This window comes from Pituophis catenifer, unplaced genomic scaffold (assembly GCF_029215685.1).
Source record: "Pituophis catenifer annectens isolate HBS135680 unplaced genomic scaffold, rPitCat1.0.hap2 SCAF_1, whole genome shotgun sequence".
Lineage (NCBI taxonomy): Eukaryota > Metazoa > Chordata > Lepidosauria > Squamata > Colubridae > Pituophis > Pituophis catenifer.
Window position 1 is genome coordinate 159842514 of NW_027256881.1, and position 14593 is coordinate 159857106.

The 14593-nt window shown below is 37.0% G+C and overlaps 1 protein-coding gene across 1 annotated transcript; it reads right to left on the bottom strand.

The window, feature by feature from the left end:
- Positions 1–2702: 2702 nt before the first annotated feature.
- Positions 2703–12684, bottom strand: GLYATL3 (glycine-N-acyltransferase like 3). Its single transcript, XM_070956621.1, has 6 exons — positions 12615–12684; positions 9362–9483; positions 7938–8045; positions 6680–6806; positions 3540–3666; positions 2703–3126 (listed from the first exon to the last, which is right to left on the bottom strand). Exons 1-6 carry the CDS (start codon positions 12664–12666, stop codon positions 2703–2705), a joined length of 960 nt encoding a protein of 319 aa, XP_070812722.1. The 5' UTR covers positions 12667–12684.
- Between the last annotated feature and the right edge of the window lie 1909 nt (positions 12685–14593).

A 14593-nucleotide genomic window follows, 5' to 3' on the forward strand; every position in this document is an offset into this window, starting at 1 on the left:
AGAGACAGGTACTTTTACTAGAAATGAAATGAACGCAACCACGGCTAAGCTGAAATTAAAGCAATAGGCGCGAAAAGTGCATATAGAAAGCATCCCCTCCCACTGTCCAAACAATTTTGCAAGGGTTTTAGCTGAAGGGATTTTAGAACAGGGGATGAAATGCACTTGTTTGGAAAACAGGTCCATTACCGCCCAAATGACGGTGCAGCCTTCACTTTCTGGTAGGTCCACAATAAAATCCATGGATATTTCTTTCCAAGGGGCATTCAGCCTTGCCATACTCTGAAGTACACCGGGCGGTTCCCCCGGAGGTCTCTTAGCCGAGGCATACATCGGACAACTAGCTACATATGCCTCTATGTCCTTTTTGAGTGCAGGCCACCAAAATTGTCTTTTAACGAGATGTAGAGTTTTAACAAATCCAAAGTGCCCTGCCGCCTTGGCGTCATGAGCGTACTGCAACACTGTTACTCTTAAACTGGCAGGAACATACAATTTCGCCCCAATCCAAGCTAGACCATCATGGAGTGTACATTCATTTGAGTGGGTTTTAAACCATTCGTCAGTTCTCAAGGCTTCTTTCAGTTTCTGAAGTAACTCGCCCGAGAGGTCTGGATCGGCCTTCGCCTGTGCTCTGGTAGTCATTGGTGCTGTTGTATTGAGGCAATCTGGAAAGTGCACCTGCCATGAAGTTCTTTCTACCAGGAAGGTATCGTAGAGTGAAATTAAAACGGTTGAAGTGCTGGGCCCAATGGGCTTGTTTTGGTGACAGCTTATGGGGTGTTTTCAACACCTCCAGGTTTTTATGGTCAGTCCAAACTTCAAAAGGGTACTTTGCTCCTTCTAGAAACTGTCTCCACGTTAACAACGTTAACAACGCCCATCGCACTGCGAAAGGCCCAAAAAGTGCATATAGAAAGCATCCCCTCCCACTGTCCATCGTAAATCATCTAATCCAAAGGTCTTCCAGGGTCAGGTGGAAGCACGTCTGGCAGCGTCATCAATCAGGAATGCCACGACGGTTACCCGATAGCCACTCCAAGGAATCAGTTTCGTTTCTTCCGAAGCCACGCCCCTCCTCCAGCATGCTTCCCCCCACAAGCTCCCTAGTTCTCCCCCCTCCCAGTTCCTATAACAGCCAAAGCAGCAAAAGTGGAGGCTGACACATCAATGTATTATTAATAGGGATTCCTAGGTTAACGTATTTTAAGAATATATATTTTTAGCATTTAAATCTTTAAGAATATTTTGAGACAATGTAACATTGGGAAACTATAGTTTAAAATATTTTAAGAAAGCAATAAATGCATGTTTGCCATGTATGTTTTCTTCCAGGTCAGAGAGTATGTGAGGGAAGAACCTTGTTAAAATGGAGCTCTTCCTCTTCTTTACCTCTTCTTCTTTCAGAGATTTACTTCCAGCCACCCCCAGGAACATCTAAAGATTATCTGTTTTTGGACTTATGCCCCCCACCCCATACTTTACAAAACCTGTGCTATGTTATGTTAATCCAACAGAAAAAAACCGTAACAAGGTGTTTCCTCAGCCTTTGAAATGGCTTTATTTTAACAGAGAGGCAAAATCTGACAACATAATTCCATATTTATTATTTATTTATTTATTTATTTATTTGTCTCCCATATTTATTAATATTATAAACAACCCAATTTGGTGAACATATCCAATACATCTTGCTACTCCTCTTTTCTCAACAGCAACAACCTTTTGAGGTGATGAGAGAGTGTGACTGGCAAAAAGACACCCATGTAGTATTCATGGCTAAGGCGGGACTTGAACTCATGATCTCCTGCTTTCTAGCCTGGTACCTTGATCACTAAACGGAACTGGCTCTCTATATTATTTAGGTTCCATATGTTGTTTAAAACCTACTGTGTTTCCCTGAAAATTAGACCGGGTCTTATATTAATTTTTGCGCCAAAAGATGGATCAGGGCTTATTTTCTGGTTAGGTCTTATTTTTGGGGAAATACTATACTATATGCACCCATCTGATTGACAGGCTTAACTGGGGCTTATTTTGGGGGTTAGGGCTTATATAACGAGCATCCTGAAAAATCATGCTAGGACTTATTTTCTGGTTGGGTCTTATTTTCAGGGAAACAGATCTACACAAAATCTTGCCAGACTGAGCACTTTATTATCTGTATACAATATATGCTGCAAAGGGAAGGGCTGTCTTCACCCTATTTCTCACACACATAGAATCTGAATTGAGTTGCCTCTTACTCCTCTGAAAGGCACCCCTTCTCTCTTGGGAATCCACCTCCTTACTATATTTCATCACATCTATGTAAATTCAAAGAATATACAAGAATAAAAGAATATACAAGATTCAAAGGGTTTGGGTAGTAATATGGAGAAGATTGAATGATTTGAGTTGGTGAATTTAAAATGTCTTTGCATTCTATGAAAACAATTATCAATAAGTGCTTCCAATTGAGCACTACTCTATTATTTCTTAAAGATCTCTTATCAGGTCTCTGTCTAAGCTTGAAAACAACTGTTGTTCCTTTAAAAGTTGCATTAACTTTAATATGGAATAACATTGCCATTTCATAAATGGACTTCAAGGTTATCTCTAAATATATCATAACATGTTCAGACGTGTATAACATCAAATACAAGGTTTGATTCCTCAAATTAGATAGCTACATTTTCCAACCATCATAGAATCCACCAAGTTCACTCAGGTTTAGCTAAAAGGCAGAAAGGGATGTGGGTAAGTCTGACAAACTGACAAGGTAAGAATCTGGCATTCATGCTTTTTAGCAGAGTTAATGATGGTAAGTTATCCTCCAGAACATTTCCTTGAGCCGGAAACCCCTTGCTGTGTAACACCTTAGCTAGATTTGTTGCAATGAGACGGTTGTACCCTTTCCTACGATGCTTGGGCAATGTATAGCCATGGATCATAGTAGCAAATTGGTCTGTCAGACCCCAGGAGATGGGGCATCCATGTTCATCCAAAACGCACATGCTGGGGAAACAGCAAATGAGGTTGATGAGGTATTTCTGGCATTGGTCACTTCCTCCTCGGGACCAGGTGTTATTCAGCAGACTTGCATGAGATGCATCAAGGGAAGTCAGTTTCGGTGCAGGAACTAACCTAAAAAAGTTCTTTGCTTAACATTTACTGTAAGCAACTTAGTATAAATCAATATACGAACACATGGGGGGATTGAATCCTTTTATGTTCACAAAGATATACCCAAAAGTAGGACTTTTAAGACATAATTTGCTCAATAGGGCAAATGGAGAGAAAAATGTTCAGTTCTGGAGTCTTCCTTCCTCCCCACCCAAACAGATAATTACAATCTTCAGAGTAAGTTTATTACACTTAAAACTTCTCCTGAGAATTTCAGAAATTATTGGAGTAATAGGGGCAGAAAGCATCAGACTGCTGGGAATGCTTGACTTAACTGAAACTTTTATATCCACCTTCATAAATTAAAATTTTACTTTAACATTTACCAAAAAGGACCATTACTATAAAAAAGCTGTAATAGTAGTTAGACATACGGAAGTTGAACATCTGGAAGTGCATCTGGGTTTGGGCAGATTACCATTTTGAAAGAAGACAACTTCACATTTACATGCTTGGCATCAGCAACAATCTTGGAAGTTTTGTATAAATCATCCTGTAAACCTATGTTTAGAAAAAAATATAATTATATTTTAAATAAAGCATTAAACAAAACACCATCTTTAAATATAACCAAAACTATTAATGATCTATAAAACTACAAATATTGCAATCTTGCTTAAAATACTTTGACTTTTTGGGAAACTGTTTCGAAGTGAATAAAAACCAAAATAATTCAATTGTAGGTGACATTATGAAACCAAATCTACAGTCAAATTGGTATCACATGCTGGATTATTCAAATAATAAATTCACTCTTATTTGCCAGAAACATCTTAGGGGCACCTAACACAGGACTGAAAGAAATCCAGCAAAATAATCATTCACAAGAACATTTGATTAATCATTTGCCACTAAGTCAGTATCAATTCTTAGAGATCAGACAGATTTTGTCCATGACAATCTGTCCCTAATCTAGTGCTTCAGGTTTTCCAACAGTGAATCCATTACCACTATAATCAAATCCATTCATTTTGCTAGTGATTATTCTATTTTTCTCTTTTTCCTTCATTTGGTATTGCTATGTAAACTGACTTTTTGCAATGGAGCCACCTCCATTATCCTTCTATCTAGCTGCTGCCCAATAAAAGTGCCTGTTTAGCTGGGCAGCTGCAACAATTTTTACACCTTGGGGGACCCTGCTGGGGTTAAATGCACTTGGCATTCAATTATCAGTTGACCCTTGCCATATTGAAAGTGGTTTTGTGCTAAATTGATTGTCATTCTGTCAATATCTATTTCAAATAATTGCATGATTTCTGGAATGTTTGTACAGGAGATGGACTATCCAGCTAAATAAAGAAACTGCTGTGGAAAACTATCCAATTGGATTGCTTCACATCCATTTTTTTATCATCACATGCACCTATATGCTAACAGTAACTGCCAGATTTAGAAAAGATAACTGTATGTACAAAAGGGAACATAAGGTGATCAGATCTTAAAGAAAGTAGACTGAATTCTTTAAAATTCAGTTAGAAGCAAGAATATCTCATCAGAAATAGACAGGACAACATCATATCTCATAGCTTGCCTAATCACTGGAAAAGGGAGAAAAAATAATATTAAAGCCTACCCACAAATATTCCACCTATTGTTGGAGGTGGAGAAGTTTCTGAGGAAACTCTTGTTTGATAAAAAAAAGAAGCTGTTGGTACATGGCATTGTCCAAGGAGTATAGAAGGATGCTGGTTCTTTACATGGAATTGAAGTAGAGAAAAGAACTCTACTTCCAAGCAAGGTCAGAATGGCACTATTGACCTTTCTTTTAATTATTTGTACCCAAAGTTAAATATCAACTAAGAATAGAAGCAATAGTCACTGGAAGCAAAGATAAGAAATTTACTGTATTAATACAAAATTAAATCTATTGATAAAAATAAACACAAACCTATTGGAGTTCAGTTTTCTTTTATCACATTTACTATTGCTTAAAAGTCATAATTCACCTAGGTTTAAATATGTGTTTTGTCATCCCTCGAAGAATCTGTGACATAGGCTACTACCTATTAGTACATGTTGTTTGCAAACACCCCAAAGTCACTTAGATGAGCTGGGAGATGTAGAAATTTGATAAGTAAATAAATTCTTCTGGGAGTAGGGATATATAATTAATTTCAGAGGGATTATTATATAGAGCAGTACTCATTGCCACTTGAGCATAATACTCCTTGTGTTTCCCAGCACGGTTTCTCTAAGCCTATACATCTTACTCTCTCTTTGCTTTCAGTACCACTGAATGCCAATTTAGGTGCAGTGGCAGAATTTGAGAGGGGCATGTATTTATCTCCTTGACTTATTATAGGAAGAGGCAATCAGAAGGGCCTGTTGGAAGCTAGAAAGGACAGTCATGGAGGCACACTGGAGAATTTTCTACTTCTCCTTCCTTTGGAGCTGGCCATGGAGTAGTTAATGAAGCACCAGAAGTGCTCTATCAAATCTCCGCCATTTTATCTCATTATAACTCTGGCTGAATAGAAAGAATGTCAGAAAACAGAGGAAAAGGAAGAGACATCTTTAGAGTGCTAAGTCTCTGTGATGATTGGGATGCTGAAGTTACCAGTCAAAGGATAACAACACCGGGCATTTCCTCCCAGTTTCTATTCCAGCAGTGGGAAGCAAATAGGATTTGGGAAGAGCAAGTCTAAGGAAGAATGGCCATTCCATCCTGTGATAAGTGTCAAGATAATAGGGTTAGGAATAATTTTAAGGTGGGCTAGTATTGATGGGATATAGCCAATCCATAGAAATAAGCAAATCTCTTTTAAAACTCATTCTAAATTACTTAATAGAAATCAATTTGTTCCTTTATTTCTGTGTTAACCAAGTGCCTATGCTATCCTATATCTTTCCCATATGCCTCAGAAATTTAAAAATGTTGGAACAAGCTTTTAATGGTGGCAGTGGAAGACAAGGATAATAAAGGAAAAGATCCTCCATGTCAAGGAAGCATGCCATTGGCCCTCACAAGCTTTCCTCCTGTTTAGAATCAAAATAATATAAGTTCAAAGTTATATAAGGTAATTTAGAGAAGAAAATGGGGCTGTTAAGGAGCTCCAATCCACCATTATTCTGCTTGCTAAACAAGATTCATATGCAAAATGATATGGCTCCTGCACCTGGAGAACCAAAAAAAGTTTCTTACTTGTTCCAGTTATCTTTCAGACTAACTTTTGGGGAAGCTCAGGAGAAATATCTCATCATAAAAGATTGATGAAAAAACAGCATCCTATTAGAGTCTGGTTTAGCTGTATTATCATTGTTATTAATATTCTATTTGAAGCAGCTTTTCTCACTTGGTAAACACTGGGATAGTCTGGGATAATAGATGGTATAATTAAACATATTGGTGTGAAAATTGAATGGAGAAAGACTTTGACATCATATACAATTGATGACTCACTGTTGAAATTCTCAACTCTGTACCATTAGAAATTTTCAGTCTCTCATTTTAAAATATTTTTTAAAATTCAGGATAATCATTAGTGTGTTCTTTTTCATAGCAAAGAACTTTTACCTTGTATCTGGAAGGCTTGCTCCCAGTTTATAGTTTCTGGGTTCTCCAACAATGCCTGGTAAGCTTGCAGATTTTTGTAGAAAACAGCACAGGCATTTGTAAAGTAGTCTAGGGCATCACTTTTGGACTATGTGTGAAAAAAGCAACATCTTAATTCAATTCATAGTATTATGCACGCAGATATGCACCTAGTTTGTTGCTATAGATAAAGGTCATAAAAATGAAACGAGGAGGTCTGCTGATCAGGGCACTGACTAGCTGCAGATCAGTAGGAGAACCTACACGGAACTGCAGCTAGGATACCAGTTGGGAGTTTTCTTGGCTCAGGAAGGAAGAATAGACTACTTTCAACCTGGAAAATGGTTAAGAAAGCCACTGCAATCCTTTTCCTATGCTGCCTGGACTGCATCCACATAATACATTACACAAAACAAAACAATTGAATTGAATTGAAATAGCCACTAGCCACTGAGTTTAACCCTACTCTATGTGCAGGGACAAAATCAAAATAACTTCAACAAATGTCTGTCTAGACTGCTTGAGATCATACAGTTGAAAGGAAGTCCACCATTTTCCTTGGGAAAAGCATGCCTTTAGAAAGATGGTTAAAGGCCAAAATGAGTACAATCTTCCTTTTTTAGGAATTATAATAGAGATAGCACATTCACCACTTACTGCTTATTTCATTTTAATGTTATGTTTGGCATTATTGGTTTGATCTTCTCAGAGGCTATCAAAAGTTTTCATTTCAACTTTTAGTTCTAATTATTATAACTAAATCTGAAATGTTAATTAAAATTAATTATCGTTTAGAGGAAGGATAGGTAAACCCCAGTCCCTAGCTCACCAAATTTCTCACTTTCCTCTAAAATTTCCCCAATTGATTTTGCTGAGCCTCTTCCTTAAAAGCCCATTTTTCTACAGCTACATTCTAAATGAAGTGCTTGGTGTACTAAGACCCAAACGGTTGTCCACTCCTGAAACAATCAATACTTAGAAATTGGTTGGTTCCTTGAAAACATAGTTAAGATAACCAATGACAACCAGAGTTTTAACATAAAAGCAAATTAGAATAAAAATGAAAGCAAAAGAAGCCAGGACATTGAATTTTGTAACTCTACATGTGAATATAGTACACATCCACATTTTTGGAGGACACCAACTCAGGAAAATCTGTATAAATTTTAGATTAATGCCACCAATGTTCATTGTGCATTTCAGGGTATTTAGAATAGATCCATTACAAGTACTGTTTTACCTCTTTTTGTCGGCGAGTAATCACAGCTTTAAATTCTGGCCATGAATCCACAACCACTTCCTTTTTGAATGGATTTCCTCTGTTTATATTCAACACTGCTCCATAAACCTTCAAATAATAATGGGCTTACAAAGTTTTATTAAACAAAACACTTTTTAAAATCTGTTTCTTTAAATTCTTTTATATTCTCAAAGCTTTCACCAACTGGCACTATTTGCAACTTCAGCATTTATTGACATCTTCATTCAGACTAGCAGCATTTTCAGCTTTAGACTCTATACTCTGCTGCCCCCACTGGTCCTGCTGTCCTGCAGTCCAATACCACAAAAGTTCCTGCTCCTAGCCTGTTTTGTTAGGTTTTGTTAGGTGCTGCAGGGTTCAGTACTCTCTACATGTAGATGAAGCTGCTGGGTTCGGTCATCCGCTGCCATGAGATATGGTATCACACCAGCTGCTTATCTTTATCCCTAGTGAGTTAATTGATGCTGTTGATATCTTATTTTGATTTCTGGAAGCTGTTAAGGACTGATGGGGAACAACAGATATCAATTAAACCCTCATAAGACTGGGAGGCTTTGGGTTTTAGAGCCTTCAGCATCTGGGGATTTATCATCTTTAAATGAGTTTGCAATGCCACAAAGAGACCCAGTGTACACTAGAGGTTCTTCTGGATTCATGAGTCCTGCTCAAAGAGCAGGTAGCAGTTATTGCCAAAAGGGCAATTGCAAAGTTTTGTGTTGCACTCCTGTTACACCCATTTTTGGACTGGGAGGTTCTACTCTGTTATTCAAGCCACAGTCTAGATGGAGTACTGTAACATGCTGTGCATAGGGACACTCTTGAAGCAGCTTTTGCTGCTACAAAATGCAGAAACATAGGCAGTTGTGTGTGCTCCAAGAACCGCACACATTATACCTGTTTTGTAAGCGGTGTTGGCTACAAATTTGCTTCTGGGCCAATTTACAGCTTTACTTGGTGTGTGCCCAGGTTATTTGAGGGACTGCCTGCCCCCAGTTACATCTGCCATCTCATCAGTTCAGGAGGTACAGATATATTATGGCCCATCAGCTTGAGTTTTATTGAGCAGACCTAGGAGGAAAGCCTATTCTGACCACCGTCCTGTGAATCATTTCTCCTGAGGTAAGCCTGACCTCAATCATATTGTCCCTCTGGAAGGCCCTCAAAATGTGGTTTTGCCAATAAGCTTAGGGATCCCATAATAAAATTGAGTGTGCTAGATCACTGTATAATAGGGATTTTTTTTCTTTTCAAATTTAAATTGTGGTTTTTAATGGTTATTATGCATGCTGCCCAGAATCACTGTTAGGTGAGTGGTTATATACATGTGACAAATAAATAAAAACAGTTTGATTTGATCTTCTTTTCGTGTATTTTAATATTTTATCTTGAATTATCTACATTACCTTGAGAGATTCAGGAAAATTCTTCTTTAACATTTGTTCTAGAACCTGCAGTTTTGTGGAACAGTTAAGCACCAACATCTTCACTTGCCTATTTAACAGCAACCTAGTACAAAAGGAGATATCTGGAAAAAAGAGAACTTCGATGGATTGGACAAATGGCGTTCCTAGATTTTACTCAATGCTTTGTAAGATTAGCATTGCCTTAAATAATATGAACTTTATCTTAAATTCTTTGTAAAGATGTTTCTACATTTACTAATATAATAAGGGCTCTGAATATTCAATACCAACTCAAATTGTACCATAGACACAAATCCTATCATGGAGCTTGGTGGCCTCAAGAATAAACCAACCAAGGCTTACAGTGGAATTTATAAACTGGATTACCTGTACAGGTAATCCTTGACATATGACAGTAATGTCCTAGATCCCATTCATGTCAGGAGTCGAAGACTATGTTAAATGTAGTCAGGAACCCATTCATGTCAGGATTCAAGGACTATGTTAAATGAAGCATATAATTAACCTCCCTGTCCTTGCTTTCCCTGATGCATTCATTAAATCATTGCAAGTGCATGGGTCATTAGGTAGAGCATGGGGTGACTCAGGGATGGGGGAAACTGTGGGAGGCCTAGTGCTGGCACAGGTGAATCTGGGAATCCTCCCGCACCCTGATATCCCATGCTTTACCTCCTGCCCCTTTGATTCCCTAAAGTCCTATGGGCCTCCTCCAGATTCCACCCTGTCATAATCGCATTTATCTTTCAAAGATATCCAGAGGATAACATGGCACAATTGAAAAGAAATCCTGCTGGTTTTGCTTCCCTCCAGCCAGTGTAAATCCTCCCATGTGGCCTCTTCCTTCCCAGCTTCCTAAATTCTGCAGATCTTCAGAAGATAAGCATGTGAAGAATGGAAAACGACCACTTGAAATCCGGCAAGGGGCAAAGCCCATGCCTTTGGGGACCCAGCAGCCAGGATGGAGGGGGGGGGGGGCGGGAATAGATGTGGTTGTGCTGCAGCATCATTTCAAAGAATTCTGCAGAAGCAGAATTCATAAGGGTGGTTTCTGTAGAATTTGTTACTTTGAAAAAATCATATATAATTTTTGGGGGGCTGGGGGGTTATGTTGTAACTTTGAATGATCATTAAATGATCTGTCATACCTCAAGGATTACCTGAAGTTGCAAATCAGGATTTTAAATCCCAGTGGACATTACATCATTGATTTTCTACAATACTTATTAGATTATTGCTTTATGTTTTTTTTTCATTCATTAGTCAATTCTGTATGATTCTGAGTTTATGTATTGAATAAATTAATTCCTTCACTAAAGGCTATCCAAAGCAATACACAATAAACAAATATCAGGCATTATTGTTGAAAAAATACTGTACATATCCTGTACAGTACAGAAATTTTTTTAAAACTATTGCCTTTCAAGCTCAATGATACCATATACTAAGAAAATATATAGAAGCTTTGAATGAGATAGTGGAAGAGTGCATGCAAAAAGACGCAGTCCCAAACTAGCAACACTTAAATTATACTGCCTGGATGCAGAACCTATAGTATAGGTAGAATGACAGACTAAAAAGAAACTTGTTGGAAGTTTTGCATTTCAAAATTAGGTACTTTTAAAAAGATCTATCCATTTAAAGAAATTACTCATAAATTAGGGGACCCTGAATACTTAATGCATTGATCTGTCTAAACAATCATTTCAAAGGCCATAATCCCAATTCTCATAGATAGCTGGAGCTGTCCTCACATACCTGGAGTTGACTCTACAGCGTTATTATACAGATGCAGAACACAGCCAAAACAAGAAGGAGCTGCACTTCATATTATATATAAACCTTCTAGAATGGGTCACCAGGTGGTGGAAACTAGCTCCACTTGTAGAGGAGGGATTTGAAATACTGGCCAAATCAATCAAAGATATGTTCTGCGTGTATTTTGTTACACATATCCTCCTCTGTAATTATCCATGCATTTATTGCAACAAAATGTTTTGACATACTTTAAATGAGAACTGCTATTAATCTATACAATCAAGTCATTCTTAATTCTAAGTATTGTAGAATTCTCAAAGTTGTGCACAATTGTGAAAAGTAGGTAGCTACTCTGCCTTCAAAACATTCAGCTTCTGATATTTGATGCCCTTTTTCTTTTATGTTCGTCAGGGAAAAATTTTCTGTATGCAACTCTATCTCTTCACAATCTTATTTGCCTGGCTGAATCTGGATCATGGTTAACAGGAGTTTCATCTACAAGTACAAGAGGAATTGTCAGATCCTTAAAAGTGATACTGCCATTCAATTGGAAGGAGGAGATTTGGATTCCATTTACTAGCATTGCCTGCGTCAACAGATATTTTACAACCTATATCCTGGCGCCAAAGCACCCTGAGATCTCCTTAACGTTGAGGAATGTTTATGACAGTCATGTGGGCTGTTTCACTTTAAAGGATAATGGAGGATAACGATGTGAATATAGTACACATCCACATTTTTGGAGGACACCAACTCAGGAAAATCTGTATAAATTTTAGATTAATGCCACCAATGTTCATTGTGCATTTCAGGGTATTTAGGATAGATCCATTACAAGTACTGTTTTACCTCTTTTTGTCGGCGAGTAATCAGCTTTAAATTTTGGCCATGAATCCACAACCACTTCCTTTTTGAATGGATTTCCTCTGTTTATATTCAACACAGCTCCATAAAACTTCAAATAATGATGGGCTTACAAGTTTTATTAAACAAAAACACTTTTAAAAATCTGTTTCTTTAAATTCTTTTATATTCTCAAAGCTTTCACCAACTGGCACTATTTGCAACTTCAGCATTTATTGACATCTTCATTCAGACTAGCAGCATTTTCAGCTTTAGACACTTAAAGTATTAGAAACAACTATTAAGTGTTACAAGACAAAGACAAATGAATGGGAAAAACAATTAGAGATTTTCATTTTGTTTAAACAATGGAAAATAGCTCTAACATTGCTGTCAACCATTTTAACAGATCTTAAATTATGGCTTATTCAACAAAAAAGAATAGATTATATTTACAGATCTTGATTGTATTTGTATAGAAAAGGAATAAGTAAATCATCCTGCTGGAGATATAATAAGAGCAATATTTCATCAAAACATTGAAATAATGGTCTAAGGTTTTAGTTCTAGAAAACAATACTGATTTTACGATAAGTGTTTAACATTTTTCAACATCCATATTCTAATTACATACCTATTAAATGGAAACAGGCAGCTGACCAACAGAAATGGATTCTGTATGCCATTCCAGCTGTCAAGGGACTAGTCTTTCAACATCAGGAAAAGAAATTTATACTCTCCCTCTCCCCAAAAAGCATCAATGAAACCCCAATGCAACTTATAAATGAATTGCTTACAGACTTATTTAGGGATGTGTACTATGAGATAGGGTCCTTTTATTAGAATGCTTATGTAAAACCTTCTATATATACACACGTAGTCATCAACTTACAACGCAACTGGACTGGATTTCCACTTGTAAGTCATTACAATGATAAGTTGAGGAACCCATGCAAACAGATTTTACAACATTTTTTGCAGCAGTCATAATGGAAATCATCACGGTCATTAAGCAAATCTATGACTGGTAAGTGAATGCTGCTGTCGAAAGTGCAAATGTTTGTTGCCAGAAACCAACCAAAAATGCCAGAAACTGGCAGGTTTTTTTTTTTTTTTTTTGCAAATAATAGTCCTATGACCACAGGATGTTGCAACCTGTTGTGAAGGTGAGCCGGTTGTCAAGCACCCAAAATGCAGTCATGGGAAGACTGGGGAAAGACGGGCAGTGGCACATTTTATGACAACCAGAAGTGCCTTATAAGCAATAAAGCACTCATTTAGGGTTTGTCATAATTTCAAATGGTCATTAAGCAACTGGTCGCAAGTTGAAGACTACCTGTATGTACATGCATCAGAAGGCCTTATGTAAAAGTAGTCCTCGCTTAATGAAATCTGTTTAGTGACCACAGTTACAATAGTGCTGAACAAATGAGACTTACACTCAGTTCTTGAAGTAATGGGCATTGTAACAATTAGTTACATGATCAAAATTCAATCACTTAGCAGTCCTCATATTTATGACTACATTTTTATGACTACAATCCTTACAGGAATGAGGATGGGTTTTTTTGCAGTTAGTGGTACTTTGATAGGAGTGTTTAGGAGGTAATGTGAGATAGGGATGTCAATGAATGTAAATACATCAAGCGGATCAGAGACTTAAATTGATTTTATCCCTTAAGCCCCCCCCCCCCCCCCCAATTCATTGTGCCTCAGATTTAAGCAGAATGATCCTGAAGCGATGTTTGGACCAAAGAAAGGAAACAAGGGTCACATATATCTCCCTTATAGGGTTGAAAAGGGAAAAGAAACTTCAAAGAAAAACTCATATAACATCAGTAAAAATATAACCTACAGAAATACAGGTAATTGTTTCTAGAATAATTTATTATGGAATATAGGACGATTGTTGTGGTCTATCTAAAGTAATTGCATGTCTGTAGAAAATTTTTTATAGTTAAAATATTTATATTTCATCTAAACTGAAATTTTAAAAAGCAGTACAAGTTTCCCTATTAGGCAGTAAACACCTTCTTTTTGATTATTTTAAGGCAATATTATTTTGCTTCTTGTAAACAGCTGCTACAGCCAAATTGTCCTTGACAATTTACATAAGTCTACATACTAGTGACTTAAATCTTTATCCCAGAGTGCTACAAAATCACTGCAGAATACAAACACATCACACAGACTGAAAAATTAAAATACAGTATTCTATTATAGAAAATGTATTTACAATATGATGTATTTACACACTTCAGCTAAAATCTGTTTCTCAAATATGCCTCCCTTACTTAGGCTTCTGATGTCCCTTATATAATAACCATACATAAAATTTTACCTCTGGAAATCAGACTACTGTAGGTTTTCCTCACAGAAACATGTAAATAAATTATAAAGATATCTCACTGACAACACAGTATTCTTTAGGGTTGCATCAAAAAAGCATGTTTATTTTTAAAATATACAACTCTTTCAAAAAAAATGAAAAAGGACATCTAGGCCAAGGTTCTAACGACAGTAATTTGTCTTATTTTCCAAAAATGAATATCCCTTGAAAATTAACAGAGAGGAACACAACCCTGAGAAAGAGAATTATCCCCTAAACTTGTT